The 23,485-nt window shown below is 41.9% G+C and overlaps 2 protein-coding genes across 2 annotated transcripts; both read left to right on the top strand.

Annotated features, from left to right (window-relative positions):
* Window positions 1-205: 205 nt before the first annotated feature.
* LOC308294520 (G1/S-specific cyclin-D1-like) lies at window positions 206-7,675 on the top strand (the record flags this gene model as incomplete). The annotated part of the gene is made up of 5 exons (XM_080737253.1): window positions 206-258; window positions 1,186-1,327; window positions 6,304-6,463; window positions 6,571-6,719; window positions 7,508-7,675. 5 exons carry the CDS (start codon window positions 206-208, stop codon window positions 7,673-7,675), a joined length of 672 nt encoding a protein of 223 aa, XP_080593379.1.
* A 5,053-nt stretch (window positions 7,676-12,728) lies between these two features.
* Window positions 12,729-20,193, top strand: LOC308294521 (G1/S-specific cyclin-D1-like; the record flags this gene model as incomplete). Its single annotated transcript, XM_080737254.1, has 5 exons — window positions 12,729-12,781; window positions 13,709-13,850; window positions 18,822-18,981; window positions 19,089-19,237; window positions 20,026-20,193. 5 exons carry the CDS (start codon window positions 12,729-12,731, stop codon window positions 20,191-20,193), a joined length of 672 nt encoding a protein of 223 aa, XP_080593380.1.
* Between the last annotated feature and the right edge of the window lie 3,292 nt (window positions 20,194-23,485).

Here is a 23,485-nt window from a genome sequence, read left to right on the forward strand (position 1 = left end):
TGACAAGTCACCTGGGGAGAAGTTTAGATATGCGAGTGAGCTGATGTGTTGCGTTGGTTTAGCGTCAGTGACTAAAGGAAGCTGGGGACCCTGTAGTTAACTCAGCATGAATTTAAACATGTCTCAACCTTCATCATTGTCCATTCCAAGTGCATTAGTTGCTACAGTAATTCTTAATAAAAGTTAACACAGATCAGATTCCAACATGGTTCCGGAACTCTTGAGAGAACCACAAGAACATCAGATGTGGACCAAAGGGTCTGCGCTCGGCTTGACTATGGAAATGCAACCTCTAAAAAGCGTTTCTTTATGGCTAAGTGGTTAGCAACCTCGAGTATATACAAATATATTGTGCCACGTACGATAATTAACGGATAAAGAAAACAACAAGATAGTCCACTTCTCTTGTATAGCACAACGAGACACGCTTGCGTACGCTGTAGTGTAGTTTTTAGGATACAGGGCATTTCAGACCATGGGCTCCGTTCAATAAGATTAAACTGTAACAGAGCTCGGTTAAAGAGGGAAAAGTCGGTAAATAAAACTTCCAAGTATTATCCCTAGCAGATTCAGACTCATTCGTGTCTTCTTTTTTTTTACCCTGCACCTTCCAAATGTGAACGTCTGCCTGAGTTAACAGTTACTTTTCACATTTCAAAAACAATACAACATGAACATGATGTGGATATACTGAACTCGACTCGGCGTCGAGCTCGAGGAACACATTTAGTTTTGTGGTTGTAATAAGAGCTGAACCCGATACAGGTGTAGTGGGTGAGGAGGTTATGCGTGTCAGGCCAGGCATTTTGCGTTTCTTTTTGAGATTATAAATTGAAATGTATTATTGTTAAACACAGAGGAAGGAAGGGGTTGGTGTTGTTACGGTTCAAGTGCATTTTTTGTTCCTCTTCTTCTTCTTCCCTACTAGCAGAATATGAGTGCAAACACAGGAATTCCAAAAAAACGAAAACAAATCCTGTGTTTGGTTTTTCTAACACCAGGTTTTAGGAGGAATTCGTTTGAGATGTCAGGGTGCACTCGAGTTCCCCTGCGCCAGTGTTTCTCAAAGTGTTTCTCAAAATTTCTCTGTGACAAAACCATCTCACAATTCTTTCTTTCTTTCTTTCTGTCTTTCTTTCTTTCTTTCTTTCTTTCTTTTAATATACTAAATCTATCTGCCTGCAGTGAAGAGAGCAGTGTGCTGTTCTTCCCTAAGCGCTACACCAGCCACAGCAGCCTTCACTACCACCCCAAAGACAAGCAGCTGTATGCCTGGGACGATGGATACCAGACCATATACAAACTGGAAACACGTACCATGGACCCAGTCACTGCTGCATCTGGTTAATTAAAACTCTCTGTGTTTTACGTTCATTGGACATTATGCAATATTCTGTAAATTACTTTGACAAAAGAAAAACACTGTTAAATAATCTATGGTCAAATTATGTGATCATTTGGTGGTATACTAGTTACAGCCTTTATGATAGAAGGATTGAATCACACCCGACCAAAGGCACAGATATATCCAAAAATGCAATGTAAACAACACCACAATAAAGTGCATTGAAATCTTAAATGTGTTGTGTATTGAAATGTTATGCTCCAATTGTCCACTAGACGACACCAGCACACTGGAGACATTTTCAGAAATGCTGTTGGAAATGGAAAAATTCCAGAGAATAATACGAAACCATTGTTTCCCAATAGACCATATTCACACCGCGGCCATCTTGGATCACATGACTTCCTGGGGTAGCAGCCTGCACAAGCCTGCATTACAAACCATTGTGAACAATGGAGCGATGGTCCCAAAATATGAGTTCTGTTCAACCAATTTATTTTTACAAAATTGATAAATGGGCAGATGACAACATCATCATCATCCCCAAAATGATTAAATAGAAGGGTGAACAATGTGATATTGTTAATATCACATTAACCCTCATTTGATTTTGTTGTGTAATTGTATTTGTTACTTTTATTCGTAAATAGTCTTATTTGCTCATTTAAACACCCATATACTGACATATACTGCATGGGCCAGGTGGGGACTAAGCATGCAGCTATGGCTTCTGACCGAATACAATATCTAACAAACTTTGGAGAGGCAAAGACCTTGACAGAACAAGACACAGCATTGGTAGCAGAGAAGTACAACTGCTGAGACCAACAAGGCACCTTTCTAGTGCATGTCTTGCTACCTGCTTGCAACAGCCAAGGAACCTGAGGAAAGACTAGAACCAATGGAACATGGATGGATGCAAGGAACACTTCGACTCTCGAGGATATGGCTGCCTTGCTGATGGATAAATGGTAAATGGTGCATTTATATAGCGCTTTTATCCAAAGCGCTTTACAGAAATTGTGCATTACATTCACCCACACATTCATACACCAGTGGCGGAGGAAACCACAAAAATAAACCAAAAATAGCACACCTACAAGCTCACGGCGCGGCACCGAGTGCTCCGAGAGCGAGATGCACCGCATACATTTCCAAACCATGCACCGCCCCCAATTTTTTTAAGTCGACTAAGCTCCTCCCCTTCATTTACATACGGTCATCTGCTTTTTTTACGCGCTGGGAAACCTACCTTAACGCCCTCATTAGCATAATGTATGCGAGCATAATGTATGGCACCACGCCCACACGCATTTCCAAACCACGCCCCGCCCCCAATTTGCATATGTCGACTAAGCTCCTCCCCTTCATTTGCATACGGCCGCCTGCATTTTTTACGCGCTGGGAAACGCCACTTAACAGCCTCATTAGCATAATTTATGCGGACCACACCCACACGCATTTCCAAACCATGCACCGCCCCCAATTTTTTTAAGTCGACTAAGCTCCTCCCCTTCATTTACATACGGTCGTCTGCTTTTTTTACGCGCTGGGAAACCTACCTTAACGCCCTCATTAGCATAATGTATGCGCACCACGCCCACACGCATTTCCAAACCATGCCCCCAAGCTCATTAACATAATAAACGCAGACCTTTTTTGTGTGTGCTCATTAACATAATTAACGCAGACCACGCCCCTCATTAACATAATTAATGCAGACCATGCCCCCAACCTCATTAGCATAATTAACGCAGACCACACCCCTCATTGACATATTTAACGCATACCACCTTTTTTCTTTTTTTTGCTCATTAACATAATTAACGCAGACCACACCCCTCATTAACATAATTAATGCAGACCACGCCCCCAACCTCATTAGCATAATTAACGCAGACCACACCCCTCATTAACATAATTAACGCAGACCCCTCATTAACATAATTAACGCAGACCACTACTTTTTTCTAGCCTCATTTACATAATAATCAGGCTCGCCCCCCCGCACGCGATGACACCCTCGGGGATCCCCGCTATTTAATTATTTATTTATTTATTTATTTGAATGAATGAATGAATGAATGAATGAAAGAAAGAAAGAGGAGACAATTAATTAATTAATTAAAGAATCAGTAGCCTACGCCGTCGGGGGAAAGTTAGTTGTACCAGTGAGCCCAGCCAATGCAGGGGGCGGGGCCATAATTAATTAATTAATTAATTAATTAAGTAATTAATTAAAGAATCCGTACGCAGTCGGGGGAAAGTAAGTTGTACCAGTGAGCCCAGCCAATGCCGGGGCCAATGTGTCCTTTCGGCCTGGTGCAGACAGGGAAATAATTAATTAAATGAATCAATTAATTAATTAATTAATTAATTAAATAAATAATGTCAAATGTTGCAATTCCAAACATTCAAACATAACCCGCTTTACTTCAGTCTATATTAGTAGCCTAGTATAGTAGTATTAAAATGTATTCCTTTTTTGTCCAACGTATTTAAGTTCATAAAGTTAACATGAGTAACTAAATGCATTTGACATTAAATCAAAATGTTACATTTAGGATTCCAAATCAAAAGAAGCAAAAATAGCCGATCTACAAGCGTGCTGCGACTCGGCCTCATGGTGGCACTAGAAGAGGAGGGCCATGGGTGAGAATCGATGGGTGGAGGGCAAGGACAGTGTGTGCCAAATTTGGCACGGATCGTGGCAGCGGTTGCAGAGATATGAGCAGGGCAAAAGTGTGACGGACAGACAGACAGCTGGTCGAGGTTTCGATAGTAACTTGTACCAGTGAACTGTACTGTCATGAAACTTGTCATAAAGTCTTCAATCAATCACTCGATAAAGGGATCAATACTGCATTAGATAAATAACCACCATTTACCCAAAACAGCTGATCCACAAGCCCACATGCAGCCTTGTAGATCGGCTGTTTTTATTGTTTTATTTTTTAAATTGTTTCCCCCTGACTTAGTCTTTTCTAGGATCACCTTTTAGTTGAGCTTGTACCAGTGAACTGTACTGTCAATGACACTGTATACCTATGACAGTCCTATATCGATAATTAGTTCATTCGTGAATGACTTCCCTCTTTCCAACCTCCAGGCAGACACGGCGTGCCCAGGCTGGGCGGCGAAGCCGCCCAGCCCCCCTCAACCCCCTGGAAGTGCGGTAGACTGCAAGCCTCTAGAACCTATCTGTAGGTCCCCATCAACAGGCGGCGCTGTAGCCAAGGAATTCCCCCCCGACCAGGAAGTGCCTCTCTGTCTCTGTGTTTACACCACGAGAGGAGAGGAGAGGACAGGACAGGACAGGACAGGACAGGACAGGACAGGACAGGACAGGACAGGAGAGTGGCTCTGTCGTCTGTACGTCTTCACTCACACTGGTAAATATGTGACAGTAATCTTTGCTATAGAGTGTTTGTTCAGTAACAGTGTTAAACGGCTCTATATTGTGACAGGAATCATTCCCACCGAGTGTTTGTTCAGTAACAGTGTTACAGTGTGATATGAAAGAATCCACATGAGGGCAGTGTTTCCATTCTCAACTCACTGAGTTGAACAGAGGGCTGAACCCAATGCGACAACAAGTCCTATAATTTAGAAGGGAGTCACATCAATGTCAGCATTTAGTTTTTTCCTCTCTCCTTGAGCTTTTGGGCCTGTGGGTCACTGACTGTGTGTGTGTGTGCGTGCGTGTGTGTGTGTGTCATCTTGGTGGTGAATGATGGATGCGGGGGCTGGGGTTAGGTTTTAATTTAGGACGCATCATCAGTAGTGTTCCTCCAGGTCTTAGGGTGTTTCGGCCATTATACACTATACAAACTCGCCGGAGGTGGCCAGCTCAGGTTGATCAGTCCCCGAACTTGCGTCATTTCCAATTAGTCATGAGAGTATCGTTCATCTTATGGATGGCAGACTTCTCATGGGACTGTGCAAGGCAGGGGCGTCCTTGTCCCTGAGTCAAGCCTATAGGCTGACCGCATACCTCCTGGCTCCAGTTTAGGCATTTAGCAGAAGCTCCCAATCTAAAGCGACCCACAACAAGCAAAGCAATACATACATCAACCCAATAAGCAAGGCAATACAACAATCAATGTGATTAGTCATGAGAGTAGCGTACATCTTATGGATGGCTGACACTTCTCATGGGACTCAATCAACATCAATACATCAACTGCATAGAGATATCAATAGGCATTTAGCAGAAGCTCCCAATCCAAAGCGAACCACAACAAGCAAAGCAATACATACATCAACCCAATAAGCACCTTCCACCCTACATGCCTCCCACTACTTGAGCTCTTCTCCTTTCATCTAATGCAGGGGTTCCCAAACTTATTGGTCTCAGGGCACCCCATAAATATATTTTTTAATCCGAGGCACCCCTACATTATAATTTTCACTCCCGGTCAGCACCTTATATTTATAGCATATCGTCATTGTCGGGTGGAAACCTTGTATGTCCAAAACTGTTCGTTTTGTATTTATCATCTATAAAATGTACTAAACTAGTGAAAACAGCAGATCTACAATGCGAGGCGTTGTGTGCTTGTAGATCGGCTGTTTTCACTATTTTTGTGCGACAGTCTTGTATGATGAAGCAGGGCTTGCTTTACTAAAAGACGCACACATTTGAAACTTGGAGATACGAGGTTTCTGCCCGACAGTGACGATATTTTAGTGATTATGTTGCGAATAAAACGTTGAGATAATAACCATTTTGGTTAGAACTGACTGAAAATAACGTTGTACTTCAAGTTTAAAATGATACTAAATATTTTTTCAAGTGTCCAAATAGATTCCAAATATTATCAAATGATCTCGCGGCACCCCTGGACTGCCGTCACGGCACCCCGGGGTTCCCCGTCACCCACTTTGAAAACCCCTGATCTAATGCTTTCTATCCCTCATGTTCCGTCCCTGCTCTCTCCCTCTCTTTCACTTCACAGCAAATGGAACTGATGGTTTTAAGTAAACTGAAGTGGGACTTGGCTGCCGTGACACCCCTTGACTTCATTGACCACTTCCTGTCCCAGCTGCAAATCAGGAAAGAGCACAGACCAATCCTGAGGAAGCACGCGCAGACGTTTGTGGCGTTATGTGCTACAGGTACTTTTTGTTTGTTTGTTGTACTAATCCTTGTTTTACTATGTTCTTGTTTTCACTCTCTATTAAAACAGCACTTTATTAACCATATCTCTGGTTGTTCTCCTCAGATGTTAAATTCATAGCCAACCCTCCCTCCATGGTTGCAGCAGGCAGTATGGCAGCTGCGGTAGAGGGCTTACAGCTTAGAATGGTGGGCAACACCATGACATCGCAGAAACTAACAGAGCGACTGGCACAGATCATCAGGAGTGATCCGGTAGGTAGATTTATACATCCATCCATTCTTTTACTCTCAGGGGCCTTTTCCGCCGGCAAAGAACTGGTCTGGGTTCTTTCTCCCATCTATGAGATGAACCAGAGGTGAGCTTTTTCACAGAGAACCGAGTTGGTTCCAAACCGTAAAAGTTGGTTCGGAACGGGAACCACAAAATCCTTGTTTTTTTCCAGTGAACCACCATCTGAACTGGGGGACAATGGCTCTGGTTCAATCTGGTGGAAACGCCGGTTTGCAAGAACGAACCAAGGTTCCAAGAAACATCGCATAGGCTGGAGAAAGAACCCTTTGGAAAAGGCCCCTCAGTGTTTGCTGAATATTCATCAAATACATGGCAGTGTTTGAGGAATTCGGATGTGTGTGATTTTTGCAATTGAAGCTTTTTATTCCTGTATAGTACAACTGATTGATTTGATTTGATTTACATTTTTATTACTACAGCATACATCACACAATAATAATACAAATATGTGTTACATCATATGGATCAAATACATTTCCACTCACTCTTTCACACCCCCACACCCACACACACTACTAGGCCTATCGCACCCTTAGGATGCCCATAGTGGACTATGCATGGCAGGGGCGTCCTCCTCCCTGAGCCATGCCTACTAGACCTGGCCGCATACCAAAACATATTTATTTTTTTGGCCGTGTGGCCAATATATTTCCCACATGCATGAGAACCCAACTCAGCCAAACCAAAGACCACAGCCACTTGGTATCTGAATTAAAGTGCCTGTCTGTTTGTCTCTCCATGTCTTTAGGATTGTCTCAGGGCGTGTCAGGAACAAATTGAGTCGCTGTTGGAAACTAGTCTCCGGCAAGCGCAACAACAGCCACACACTGTAACCACAGAGACCAAGAGCATCGGAGACGCGGAGGGTCTTGACCTGTCGACCACACCCACCGATGTCCGGGACGTCAATATCTGAGCAGAGACCTGGACTGTGTCTCAGAGTTGCTCTCTGAGGGTAGAGTAAGGGTAGAAGAGCTTGGACTGATTACATGGATGGTATACCTCTTTAGGCACTGTATACCTACCTACAAACACAGACATACACACAATCACATGTGTTTGTACATGTGCGTTTGTGTTCTGGGACGTTCATAGAGTTAAGGTGACGCAGAGAGAGAACAGTCCTCTGCCTGTCTTTAATCAATCAGAGAGTGGACGAACAAAACTGGAAACGAGGAAACAGATTTGTCTGCCAATTATCTTCCATTCTTTCAGATTGGAATGACATTTTGGAGCGAGATTTAGTGAGAGAGACCATGTGAGTAAATAAAGCGGTGGAGTGGATACAAACTTCTGACGTTCAGGAAGTTCAATAATCGTGGGACCAGTGCTGGGAGACATTCTCTCATAACTTGGGACAGTTTTTGAGCATTTTAACAGAATTCTGAGCTGTTTTCTGAGGAAAGAGCTGAAACTAAAAGATGAGTTTAAACTGGGTTTTACCTGCTGTTTAGATACGGTCTACCTACCCTGCCTTTGTTGTAGGTTGTACATAGCTATGTATGAGTGTTTGAAGACATTCGAAGAGAATACAACTACCTTTTGGAGCAGACATAATGCTATTGTGGCCCAAAAGTATGAATTCACCTTTTTAAGGTATTATCCCATTTGTTTCTGACAATGTCAAAGAATATTACTGTGTCACAATGTCTCCCTCCGCCTCGCAGCCATTTTGATCCATACTAGATTTGAATTCACTCAACAATTATGGCGGAAGAGAAGACAAATCAATTAATTGAAGAATTACTGTGCCACATTTGGGAGTCAAAGTGACCACCCTCTCTGGAGAGCTCAGGTGTCAACAGCATTTAGTAGAACGGGTTCACATTATTGTGTATGTGTATCATTATTCTATGCTTTAACTATTGAAAAATAGCAGATATACAAGCTCACAGCGCGGCACCGAGTGCCGCGCTGCGAGCTTGTAGATCTGCTATTTTTTTTAAATCATGAAAATTTGAATTTTGACCTGATTCTATAAGTGTCTTTTGAGTCCTTCTAAGATTCTTTTGAAAAAAATCAATGTTTCTACGTCAGCAATCTGGCCAGCCATCGTCAAAGAAAAGGTCATTTTCACTTTAACTGGAGCTCAGTTAGTCTGTTCTTGAGAGACAGTGGTTCTCAAACCTTTTCATGTGAAGGACCCCCAAAATGATATTTATTTGGCCACGGACCCGCATCTCAAAATATTTAGTTCCAGGCAGGGACCACCCACAAGCTAAATTTGAGTTACAAACGTTCGCTTTGAAAATACATATATTCAAAGATTTGCACACATTTTCATGACTTTTTCAAAAATTGCAGATCTAGAAGCTCGCAGCGCGGCACTCGGTGCCGCGCTGTGAGCTTGTATATCTGCTATTTTTCACTGGTTAAAGCATTCAATAATTCTAGGCCTAAATGGGTTAATGGAATGCAGAGTTGTGATTCTGGTCTGCAACAGAACTGATAGACTTCTGTATGGTTTCAAATGCAGAAAGGAGCCCATAGAATTGTTCATTTAATGGTGCTCATGATTCGGTGGTTTTAAGTATGGTTGAGGAAGGGGGAAATACTTGTAGTTCTGTCTTCCTAAACACCATCAACAACTTGCCTCTTTCAAAAGAAATCTGTCTGATAAATCACTTTGTCAGGAATGAAGAAAAACAGCCTCATTAATCGACTGACGTCTAAGCTTCTTAGCTTTATACAATGGGCTTTGGTCAGATTTTGTAGGCCCTTGAGTTATTTAGAATCTAACTGCCTAAAGGACAATGAAACGGAAAACACCAAAAAAAAAATCTTTTCTACAAAATAGCAACATTGTGCCATTGAAAAACATGGGGAAATTGATACATAGGCCTAAAGAAAACATACAAATTTGTCCTGTGATGCTATAAAAGAAAGGGCTAGCAAAACCTTTTTTACACACGTTTTGTTGTTTAAGTTGTGCTCAGTGGGAAAGGGTCAGGAGAAGAAACAGTCTTGTAGAGGAGATGTGAGACGAGCTACAGAATCAAGTCATGGATCACTTGACTGCCACAGCCTGAAATGATAAGCTGCTTGTGAGTCCTCAGCTAATTTAAACATTATTCTTCAGTGAGAAACACAGTCATACAACAATGTATAAATTAGGCTTCAGACTGACACCGTTTCATGAAGGTATACTGTGACATCTTGAATTTTATTTGCTTTTTTCTTACTTGATTTAGCATTTTTAATATTGTGTGGATGCAATTTCTAGATGATGTGACATTTACATCAAGCAAAAAGAAGTTATCACATGCAGCCTTGACCAACGCCACGTTTCAGCGATGAGTTGGGTGCAAGAGTAAAGAGAATGGGATTTTTTTTCTCCAGTTAACTTGTATCTATTCCCACACATTGCATGTGTGATAAAAAAAAAAGGCTATACCAAGTTGCCAATCCCTTTAAGAAAAGTCTGCTTCTTTTCTCAACGTGTTTGCTGCTATATCGTGGATGAATTTGTTTTATAAAGATACTGCCAATATAATCCCATGTTCTAGGGTTTAATTTTCTCATAGAAAATGTTAATGTTTTTTATTGGCATTGTGATATTGTTTTTATATTATATAACGTGATGCTGCAATTTCTGTTCTAAAACAAAGTGGAGAAAAAAATGTTAATAGATTTATGGGTTGATAAATACTTGTTATACCTCATTGTTCCATGCTGTGTGACTAGGCCTCATTAAAGCCTCGTTTTGGTCATTGACTTGTCATCATGAGACATTTTTTACCCAATACCCACCCATTTATCCATTTGTAACAGTGTACAAATGTAGCCAAATTGTCACATTTGTACTCTTGTACACTTCCAGGTACGTAAAATTGCTCACAATTGCTGTTTACGTTCCAATCCTCCATAGCCGACTGTGACAAAATAACGGTCAATGTTTTTGTGCCCCGATACAGTAGCTGTGGTGCAGTGTTGTAGGCTGGAGAGACAACAATTGTTCAGTTAACCACATGAACCGTAGCATCCTCTACTCCAGTGGTCCTCAACCTTTTCAGGCCGCGACCCCCAAAATAATCATATTTGAACTGGGGACCCCACCACCCCACCCTAACGAGCACTAAGAGTTGAACTTGAGACATTACATTTTGTACAACACGGTTCTATTGTGAAAATAGCAGATCTACATGCTCACAACGCCTCGCGCTGCGAGGTGTTGTGAGCATGTAGATCGGCTATTTTCACAATTTCTGCCTCTAATATTGGACAATTTGGCCAATGTTTAATTTGTCATTTTAGAGGTATTACAAAGTCCTTCATTTGTCACTTTAGAAATGTGTAGATATGCACTATACACTTACATTTTATGTTGGTTTGTTTACTGTTGAGAGAGAAAACAATGTTGCTCATTAAGTTAATCATCTGGGGACCCTCCAAAATAATTTGGGGACCCCCCCTAGGGGTCCCGACCCACAGGTTGAGAACCACTGCTCTACTCAACCCCAGTTCTTGAGACAGTGCAGAACTCCTGGTCAAATATTAGGCTACTCAACGGCCAATCTTGGAACCCATTCACTAATAATAATACAATAGAAATAGGACCCAACTGGACCCAGCTACTTTGCCAAATGTTCACCCCCAGAATAGTGACACAACAATTCATGTACTGTAGTTCATGACGTGATTATAATGAGGACAGAGGCCTATCGGGGGAAATATACTGCTCAAAGAACTTAAGGGAACAAAATGTTCCCTTAATTTATCTGAGTAGTATATTGTAGTACTGCTCAAAGAATTAAGGGAACATTTTGTTCCCTTAAATTCTTTGAGCAGTATACAAAATAAAATAAATTTTCACTAGTCTGTCAAGAACGAGCTGTCCATGATTAGATATGTCATGCAGATCTGATTTGACTGGAGACAAATATTTCTGTTCTTATTATGGAGCTACATGGAAACAAAACAAATGAAAACTATAAGAGACCAGAGCTAGTTTGTTAGAAAACAACTCAAAACAGCCTTTATTTTCCACTATGGATTACGGTATACACATAAAACACTACTGGCATTTGAATTCAATACAAAACAGTGTCTCCCCCCCCTCTCCCATTTCCCTCAACATTCAGCTTCAGTAGTACAGCTACAGAAGCCCGACAGGGGGCATCATTAACTCCCATCTTCATCAGATAAAACAGAATTAAGCAGCTTTTTAGTAATGCAAACTTTATTTACATCAAAAATAAAAACAAGCATTTACTTCATGCCATGCTCTTGAGAACAGAATGTGGTGAATTTCCTTCGGTTGGCAACAGGGCCATACAGAGACAAGAGTTTGGTCGTTTCAGATTCCAGTGGCGATCAGTACTCTTACAAATTAACTAGTGATATTCTGGGTCCTCCGTCCGTCCCCCCCCCCCCCACACACACACCTGATGAATTCAAGGAGCCAATAGTTTTGTTCTAGAGAAGAGAAGTCCACAGCACGGTCAACACAACCCGCCCAAAATTATTAATCTATGGCTCCAGTCCACACATCCTGACCAAAACTATCCAATTAAGGCTCTGCTTAGTCTGAAGTTCCTGAATGCGACCCAACAGAGGGTAGATGAGAGATGACCTAAATCCTGATTGGCTGCCTGAAACCACTAAAAAACTAAAATGGGCTGCTGTGCAATTCCTGCGCCCAATGTAATTTTAATTCAACAGTGTGCTTCCCGCGAGCAACATAAAATGGCCCATCTTCTTCAATGCACTGCAATGGGGACCACGGACAACATATTCAGACTGTCGGCAAAAGGAGAGATACATTTGACAAGTCACCTGGGGAGAAGTTTAGATATGCGAGTGAGCTGATGTGTTGCGTTGGTTTAGCGTCAGTGACTAAAGGAAGCTGGGGACCCTGTAGTTAACTCAGCATGAATTTAAACATGTCTCAACCTTCATCATTGTCCATTCCAAGTGCATTAGTTGCTACAGTAATTCTTAATAAAAGTTAACACAGATCAGATTCCAACATGGTTCCGGAACTCTTGAGAGAACCACAAGAACATCAGATGTGGACCAAAGGGTCCGCGCTCGGCTTGACTATGGAAATGCAACCTCTAAAAAGCGTTTCTTTATGGCTAAGTGGTTAGCAACCTCGAGTATATACAAATATATTGTGCCACGTACGATAATTAACGGATAAAGAAAACAACAAGATAGTCCACTTCTCTTGTATAGCACAACGAGACACGCTTGCGTACGCTGTAGTGTAGTTTTTAGGATACAGGGCATTTCAGACCATGGGCTCCGTTCAATAAGATTAAACTGTAACAGAGCTCGGTTAAAGAGGGAAAAGTCGGTAAATAAAACTTCCAAGTATTATCCCTAGCAGATTCAGACTCATTCGTGTCTTCTTTTTTTTTACCCTGCACCTTCCAAATGTGAACGTCTGCCTGAGTTAACAGTTACTTTTCACATTTCAAAAACAATACAACATGAACATGATGTGGATATACTGAACTCGACTCGGCGTCGAGCTCGAGGAACACATTTAGTTTTGTGGTTGTAATAAGAGCTGAACCCGATACAGGTGTAGTGGGTGAGGAGGTTATGCGTGTCAGGCCAGGCATTTTGCGTTTCTTTTTGAGATTATAAATTGAAATGTATTATTGTTAAACACAGAGGAAGGAAGGGGTTGGTGTTGTTACGGTTCAAGTGCATTTTTTGTTCCTCTTCTTCTTCTTCCCTACTAGCAGAATATGAGTGCAAACACAGGAATTCCAAAAAAACGAAAACAAATCCTGTGTTTGGTTTTTCTAACACCAGGTTTTAGGAGGAATTCGTTTGAGATGTCAGGGTGCACTCGAGTTCCCCTGCGCCAGTGTTTCTCAAAGTGTTTCTCAAAATTTCTCTGTGACAAAACCATCTCACAATTCTTTCTTTCTTTCTTTCTGTCTTTCTTTCTTTCTTTCTTTCTTTCTTTTAATATACTAAATCTATCTGCCTGCAGTGAAGAGAGCAGTGTGCTGTTCTTCCCTAAGCGCTACACCAGCCACAGCAGCCTTCACTACCACCCCAAAGACAAGCAGCTGTATGCCTGGGACGATGGATACCAGACCATATACAAACTGGAAACACGTACCATGGACCCAGTCACTGCTGCATCTGGTTAATTAAAACTCTCTGTGTTTTACGTTCATTGGACATTATGCAATATTCTGTAAATTACTTTGACAAAAGAAAAACACTGTTAAATAATCTATGGTCAAATTATGTGATCATTTGGTGGTATACTAGTTACAGCCTTTATGATAGAAGGATTGAATCACACCCGACCAAAGGCACAGATATATCCAAAAATGCAATGTAAACAACACCACAATAAAGTGCATTGAAATCTTAAATGTGTTGTGTATTGAAATGTTATGCTCCAATTGTCCACTAGACGACACCAGCACACTGGAGACATTTTCAGAAATGCTGTTGGAAATGGAAAAATTCCAGAGAATAATACGAAACCATTGTTTCCCAATAGACCATATTCACACCGCGGCCATCTTGGATCACATGACTTCCTGGGGTAGCAGCCTGCACAAGCCTGCATTACAAACCATTGTGAACAATGGAGCGATGGTCCCAAAATATGAGTTCTGTTCAACCAATTTATTTTTACAAAATTGATAAATGGGCAGATGACAACATCATCATCATCCCCAAAATGATTAAATAGAAGGGTGAACAATGTGATATTGTTAATATCACATTAACCCTCATTTGATTTTGTTGTGTAATTGTATTTGTTACTTTTATTCGTAAATAGTCTTATTTGCTCATTTAAACACCCATATACTGACATATACTGCATGGGCCAGGTGGGGACTAAGCATGCAGCTATGGCTTCTGACCGAATACAATATCTAACAAACTTTGGAGAGGCAAAGACCTTGACAGAACAAGACACAGCATTGGTAGCAGAGAAGTACAACTGCTGAGACCAACAAGGCACCTTTCTAGTGCATGTCTTGCTACCTGCTTGCAACAGCCAAGGAACCTGAGGAAAGACTAGAACCAATGGAACATGGATGGATGCAAGGAACACTTCGACTCTCGAGGATATGGCTGCCTTGCTGATGGATAAATGGTAAATGGTGCATTTATATAGCGCTTTTATCCAAAGCGCTTTACAGAAATTGTGCATTACATTCACCCACACATTCATACACCAGTGGCGGAGGAAACCACAAAAATAAACCAAAAATAGCACACCTACAAGCTCACGGCGCGGCACCGAGTGCTCCGAGAGCGAGATGCACCGCATACATTTCCAAACCATGCACCGCCCCCAATTTTTTTAAGTCGACTAAGCTCCTCCCCTTCATTTACATACGGTCATCTGCTTTTTTTACGCGCTGGGAAACCTACCTTAACGCCCTCATTAGCATAATGTATGCGAGCATAATGTATGGCACCACGCCCACACGCATTTCCAAACCACGCCCCGCCCCCAATTTGCATATGTCGACTAAGCTCCTCCCCTTCATTTGCATACGGCCGCCTGCATTTTTTACGCGCTGGGAAACGCCACTTAACAGCCTCATTAGCATAATTTATGCGGACCACACCCACACGCATTTCCAAACCATGCACCGCCCCCAATTTTTTTAAGTCGACTAAGCTCCTCCCCTTCATTTACATACGGTCGTCTGCTTTTTTTACGCGCTGGGAAACCTACCTTAACGCCCTCATTAGCATAATGTATGCGCACCACGCCCACACGCATTTCCAAACCATGCCCCCAAGCTCATTAACATAATAAACGCAGACCTTTTTTGTGTGTGCTCATTAACATAATTAACGCAGACCACGCCCCTCATTAACATAATTAATGCAGACCATGCCCCCAACCTCATTAGCATAATTAACGCAGACCACACCCCTCATTGACATATTTAACGCATACCACCTTTTTTCTTTTTTTTGCTCATTAACATAATTAACGCAGACCACACCCCTCATTAACATAATTAATGCAGACCACGCCCCCAACCTCATTAGCATAATTAACGCAGACCACACCCCTCATTAACATAATTAACGCAGACCCCTCATTAACATAATTAACGCAGACCACTACTTTTTTCTAGCCTCATTTACATAATAATCAGGCTCGCCCCCCCGCACGCGATGACACCCTCGGGGATCCCCGCTATTTAATTATTTATTTATTTATTTATTTGAATGAATGAATGAATGAATGAATGAAAGAAAGAAAGAGGAGACAATTAATTAATTAATTAAAGAATCAGTAGCCTACGCCGTCGGGGGAAAGTTAGTTGTACCAGTGAGCCCAGCCAATGCAGGGGGCGGGGCCATAATTAATTAATTAATTAATTAATTAAGTAATTAATTAAAGAATCCGTACGCAGTCGGGGGAAAGTAAGTTGTACCAGTGAGCCCAGCCAATGCCGGGGCCAATGTGTCCTTTCGGCCTGGTGCAGACAGGGAAATAATTAATTAAATGAATCAATTAATTAATTAATTAATTAATTAAATAAATAATGTCAAATGTTGCAATTCCAAACATTCAAACATAACCCGCTTTACTTCAGTCTATATTAGTAGCCTAGTATAGTAGTATTAAAATGTATTCCTTTTTTGTCCAACGTATTTAAGTTCATAAAGTTAACATGAGTAACTAAATGCATTTGACATTAAATCAAAATGTTACATTTAGGATTCCAAATCAAAAGAAGCAAAAATAGCCGATCTACAAGCGTGCTGCGACTCGGCCTCATGGTGGCACTAGAAGAGGAGGGCCATGGGTGAGAATCGATGGGTGGAGGGCAAGGACAGTGTGTGCCAAATTTGGCACGGATCGTGGCAGCGGTTGCAGAGATATGAGCAGGGCAAAAGTGTGACGGACAGACAGACAGCTGGTCGAGGTTTCGATAGTAACTTGTACCAGTGAACTGTACTGTCATGAAACTTGTCATAAAGTCTTCAATCAATCACTCGATAAAGGGATCAATACTGCATTAGATAAATAACCACCATTTACCCAAAACAGCTGATCCACAAGCCCACATGCAGCCTTGTAGATCGGCTGTTTTTATTGTTTTATTTTTTAAATTGTTTCCCCCTGACTTAGTCTTTTCTAGGATCACCTTTTAGTTGAGCTTGTACCAGTGAACTGTACTGTCAATGACACTGTATACCTATGACAGTCCTATATCGATAATTAGTTCATTCGTGAATGACTTCCCTCTTTCCAACCTCCAGGCAGACACGGCGTGCCCAGGCTGGGCGGCGAAGCCGCCCAGCCCCCCTCAACCCCCTGGAAGTGCGGTAGACTGCAAGCCTCTAGAACCTATCTGTAGGTCCCCATCAACAGGCGGCGCTGTAGCCAAGGAATTCCCCCCCGACCAGGAAGTGCCTCTCTGTCTCTGTGTTTACACCACGAGAGGAGAGGAGAGGACAGGACAGGACAGGACAGGACAGGACAGGACAGGACAGGACAGGAGAGTGGCTCTGTCGTCTGTACGTCTTCACTCACACTGGTAAATATGTGACAGTAATCTTTGCTATAGAGTGTTTGTTCAGTAACAGTGTTAAACGGCTCTATATTGTGACAGGAATCATTCCCACCGAGTGTTTGTTCAGTAACAGTGTTACAGTGTGATATGAAAGAATCCACATGAGGGCAGTGTTTCCATTCTCAACTCACTGAGTTGAACAGAGGGCTGAACCCAATGCGACAACAAGTCCTATAATTTAGAAGGGAGTCACATCAATGTCAGCATTTAGTTTTTTCCTCTCTCCTTGAGCTTTTGGGCCTGTGGGTCACTGACTGTGTGTGTGTGTGCGTGCGTGTGTGTGTGTGTCATCTTGGTGGTGAATGATGGATGCGGGGGCTGGGGTTAGGTTTTAATTTAGGACGCATCATCAGTAGTGTTCCTCCAGGTCTTAGGGTGTTTCGGCCATTATACACTATACAAACTCGCCGGAGGTGGCCAGCTCAGGTTGATCAGTCCCCGAACTTGCGTCATTTCCAATTAGTCATGAGAGTATCGTTCATCTTATGGATGGCAGACTTCTCATGGGACTGTGCAAGGCAGGGGCGTCCTTGTCCCTGAGTCAAGCCTATAGGCTGACCGCATACCTCCTGGCTCCAGTTTAGGCATTTAGCAGAAGCTCCCAATCTAAAGCGACCCACAACAAGCAAAGCAATACATACATCAACCCAATAAGCAAGGCAATACAACAATCAATGTGATTAGTCATGAGAGTAGCGTACATCTTATGGATGGCTGACACTTCTCATGGGACTCAATCAACATCAATACATCAACTGCATAGAGATATCAATAGGCATTTAGCAGAAGCTCCCAATCCAAAGCGAACCACAACAAGCAAAGCAATACATACATCAACCCAATAAGCACCTTCCACCCTACATGCCTCCCACTACTTGAGCTCTTCTCCTTTCATCTAATGCAGGGGTTCCCAAACTTATTGGTCTCAGGGCACCCCATAAATATATTTTTTAATCCGAGGCACCCCTACATTATAATTTTCACTCCCGGTCAGCACCTTATATTTATAGCATATCGTCATTGTCGGGTGGAAACCTTGTATGTCCAAAACCGTTCGTTTTGTATTTATCATCTATAAAATGTACTAAACTAGTGAAAACAGCAGATCTACAATGCGAGGCGTTGTGTGCTTGTAGATCGGCTGTTTTCACTATTTTTGTGCGACAGTCTTGTATGATGAAGCAGGGCTTGCTTTACTAAAAGACGCACACATTTGAAACTTGGAGATACGAGGTTTCTGCCCGACAGTGACGATATTTTAGTGATTATGTTGCGAATAAAACGTTGAGATAATAACCATTTTGGTTAGAACTGACTGAAAATAACGTTGTACTTCAAGTTTAAAATGATACTAAATATTTTTTCAAGTGTCCAAATAGATTCCAAATATTATCAAATGATCTCGCGGCACCCCTGGACTGCCGTCACGGCACCCCGGGGTTCCCCGTCACCCACTTTGAAAACCCCTGATCTAATGCTTTCTATCCCTCATGTTCCGTCCCTGCTCTCTCCCTCTCTTTCACTTCACAGCAAATGGAACTGATGGTTTTAAGTAAACTGAAGTGGGACTTGGCTGCCGTGACACCCCTTGACTTCATTGACCACTTCCTGTCCCAGCTGCAAATCAGGAAAGAGCACAGACCAATCCTGAGGAAGCACGCGCAGACGTTTGTGGCGTTATGTGCTACAGGTACTTTTTGTTTGTTTGTTGTACTAATCCTTGTTTTACTATGTTCTTGTTTTCACTCTCTATTAAAACAGCACTTTATTAACCATATCTCTGGTTGTTCTCCTCAGATGTTAAATTCATAGCCAACCCTCCCTCCATGGTTGCAGCAGGCAGTATGGCAGCTGCGGTAGAGGGCTTACAGCTTAGAATGGTGGGCAACACCATGACATCGCAGAAACTAACAGAGCGACTGGCACAGATCATCAGGAGTGATCCGGTAGGTAGATTTATACATCCATCCATTCTTTTACTCTCAGGGGCCTTTTCCGCCGGCAAAGAACTGGTCTGGGTTCTTTCTCCCATCTATGAGATGAACCAGAGGTGAGCTTTTTCACAGAGAACCGAGTTGGTTCCAAACCGTAAAAGTTGGTTCGGAACGGGAACCACAAAATCCTTGTTTTTTTCCAGTGAACCACCATCTGAACTGGGGGACAATGGCTCTGGTTCAATCTGGTGGAAACGCCGGTTTGCAAGAACGAACCAAGGTTCCAAGAAACATCGCATAGGCTGGAGAAAGAACCCTTTGGAAAAGGCCCCTCAGTGTTTGCTGAATATTCATCAAATACATGGCAGTGTTTGAGGAATTCGGATGTGTGTGATTTTTGCAATTGAAGCTTTTTATTCCTGTATAGTACAACTGATTGATTTGATTTGATTTACATTTTTATTACTACAGCATACATCACACAATAATAATACAAATATGTGTTACATCATATGGATCAAATACATTTCCACTCACTCTTTCACACCCCCACACCCACACACACTACTAGGCCTATCGCACCCTTAGGATGCCCATAGTGGACTATGCATGGCAGGGGCGTCCTCCTCCCTGAGCCATGCCTACTAGACCTGGCCGCATACCAAAACATATTTATTTTTTTGGCCGTGTGGCCAATATATTTCCCACATGCATGAGAACCCAACTCAGCCAAACCAAAGACCACAGCCACTTGGTATCTGAATTAAAGTGCCTGTCTGTTTGTCTCTCCATGTCTTTAGGATTGTCTCAGGGCGTGTCAGGAACAAATTGAGTCGCTGTTGGAAACTAGTCTCCGGCAAGCGCAACAACAGCCACACACTGTAACCACAGAGACCAAGAGCATCGGAGACGCGGAGGGTCTTGACCTGTCGACCACACCCACCGATGTCCGGGACGTCAATATCTGAGCAGAGACCTGGACTCACCTGGTCTCAGAGTTGCTCTCTGAGGGTAGAGTAAGGGTAGAAGAGCTTGGACTGATTACATGGATGGTATACCTCTTTAGGCACTGTATACCTACCTACAAACACAGACATACACACAATCACATGTGTTTGTACATGTGCGTTTGTGTTCTGGGACGTTCATAGAGTTAAGGTGACGCAGAGAGAGAACAGTCCTCTGCCTGTCTTTAATCAATCAGAGAGTGGACGAACAAAACTGGAAACGAGGAAACAGATTTGTCTGCCAATTATCTTCCATTCTTTCAGATTGGAATGACATTTTGGAGCGAGATTTAGTGAGAGAGACCATGTGAGTAAATAAAGCGGTGGAGTGGATACAAACTTCTGACGTTCAGGAAGTTCAATAATCGTGGGACCAGTGCTGGGAGACATTCTCTCATAACTTGGGACAGTTTTTGAGCATTTTAACAGAATTCTGAGCTGTTTTCTGAGGAAAGAGCTGAAACTAAAAGATGAGTTTAAACTGGGTTTTACCTGCTGTTTAGATACGGTCTACCTACCCTGCCTTTGTTGTAGGTTGTACATAGCTATGTATGAGTGTTTGAAGACATTCGAAGAGAATACAACTACCTTTTGGAGCAGACATAATGCTATTGTGGCCCAAAAGTATGAATTCACCTTTTTAAGGTATTATCCCATTTGTTTCTGACAATGTCAAAGAATATTACTGTGTCACAATGTCTCCCTCCGCCTCGCAGCCATTTTGATCCATACTAGATTTGAATTCACTCAACAATTATGGCGGAAGAGAAGACAAATCAATTAATTGAAGAATTACTGTGCCACATTTGGGAGTCAAAGTGACCACCCTCTCTGGAGAGCTCAGGTGTCAACAGCATTTAGTAGAACGGGTTCACATTATTGTGTATGTGTATCATTATTCTATGCTTTAACTATTGAAAAATAGCAGATATACAAGCTCACAGCGCGGCACCGAGTGCCGCGCTGCGAGCTTGTAGATCTGCTATTTTTTTTAAATCATGAAAATTTGAATTTTGACCTGATTCTATAAGTGTCTTTTGAGTCCTTCTAAGATTCTTTTGAAAAAAATCAATGTTTCTACGTCAGCAATCTGGCCAGCCATCGTCAAAGAAAAGGTCATTTTCACTTTAACTGGAGCTCAGTTAGTCTGTTCTTGAGAGACAGTGGTTCTCAAACCTTTTCATGTGAAGGACCCCCAAAATGATATTTATTTGGCCACGGACCCGCATCTCAAAATATTTAGTTCCAGGCAGGGACCACCCACAAGCTAAATTTGAGTTACAAACGTTCGCTTTGAAAATACATATATTCAAAGATTTGCACACATTTTCATGACTTTTTCAAAAATTGCAGATCTAGAAGCTCGCAGCGCGGCACTCGGTGCCGCGCTGTGAGCTTGTATATCTGCTATTTTTCACTGGTTAAAGCATTCAATAATTCTAGGCCTAAATGGGTTAATGGAATGCAGAGTTGTGATTCTGGTCTGCAACAGAACTGATAGACTTCTGTATGGTTTCAAATGCAGAAAGGAGCCCATAGAATTGTTCATTTAATGGTGCTCATGATTCGGTGGTTTTAAGTATGGTTGAGGAAGGGGGAAATACTTGTAGTTCTGTCTTCCTAAACACCATCAACAACTTGCCTCTTTCAAAAGAAATCTGTCTGATAAATCACTTTGTCAGGAATGAAGAAAAACAGCCTCATTAATCGACTGACGTCTAAGCTTCTTAGCTTTATACAATGGGCTTTGGTCAGATTTTGTAGGCCCTTGAGTTATTTAGAATCTAACTGCCTAAAGGACAATGAAACGGAAAACACCAAAAAAAAAATCTTTTCTACAAAATAGCAACATTGTGCCATTGAAAAACATGGGGAAATTGATACATAGGCCTAAAGAAAACATACAAATTTGTCCTGTGATGCTATAAAAGAAAGGGCTAGCAAAACCTTTTTTACACACGTTTTGTTGTTTAAGTTGTGCTCAGTGGGAAAGGGTCAGGAGAAGAAACAGTCTTGTAGAGGAGATGTGAGACGAGCTACAGAATCAAGTCATGGATCACTTGACTGCCACAGCCTGAAATGATAAGCTGCTTGTGAGTCCTCAGCTAATTTAAACATTATTCTTCAGTGAGAAACACAGTCATACAACAATGTATAAATTAGGCTTCAGACTGACACCGTTTCATGAAGGTATACTGTGACATCTTGAATTTTATTTGCTTTTTTCTTACTTGATTTAGCATTTTTAATATTGTGTGGATGCAATTTCTAGATGATGTGACATTTACATCAAGCAAAAAGAAGTTATCACATGCAGCCTTGACCAACGCCACGTTTCAGCGATGAGTTGGGTGCAAGAGTAAAGAGAATGGGATTTTTTTTCTCCAGTTAACTTGTATCTATTCCCACACATTGCATGTGTGATAAAAAAAAAAGGCTATACCAAGTTGCCAATCCCTTTAAGAAAAGTCTGCTTCTTTTCTCAACGTGTTTGCTGCTATATCGTGGATGAATTTGTTTTATAAAGATACTGCCAATATAATCCCATGTTCTAGGGTTTAATTTTCTCATAGAAAATGTTAATGTTTTTTATTGGCATTGTGATATTGTTTTTATATTATATAACGTGATGCTGCAATTTCTGTTCTAAAACAAAGTGGAGAAAAAAATGTTAATAGATTTATGGGTTGATAAATACTTGTTATACCTCATTGTTCCATGCTGTGTGACTAGGCCTCATTAAAGCCTCGTTTTGGTCATTGACTTGTCATCATGAGACATTTTTTACCCAATACCCACCCATTTATCCATTTGTAACAGTGTACAAATGTAGCCAAATTGTCACATTTGTACTCTTGTACACTTCCAGGTACGTAAAATTGCTCACAATTGCTGTTTACGTTCCAATCCTCCATAGCCGACTGTGACAAAATAACGGTCAATGTTTTTGTGCCCCGATACAGTAGCTGTGGTGCAGTGTTGTAGGCTGGAGAGACAACAATTGTTCAGTTAACCACATGAACCGTAGCATCCTCTACTCCAGTGGTCCTCAACCTTTTCAGGCCGCGACCCCCAAAATAATCATATTTGAACTGGGGACCCCACCACCCCACCCTAACGAGCACTAAGAGTTGAACTTGAGACATTACATTTTGTACAACACGGTTCTATTGTGAAAATAGCAGATCTACATGCTCACAACGCCTCGCGCTGCGAGGTGTTGTGAGCATGTAGATCGGCTATTTTCACAATT

The sequence above is a fragment of the Nannobrachium achirus genome (assembly GCF_963921795.1).
Source record: "Nannobrachium achirus genome assembly, chromosome: 11".
In the NCBI taxonomy this organism is placed as follows: Eukaryota; Metazoa; Chordata; class Actinopteri; order Myctophiformes; family Myctophidae; genus Nannobrachium; species Nannobrachium achirus.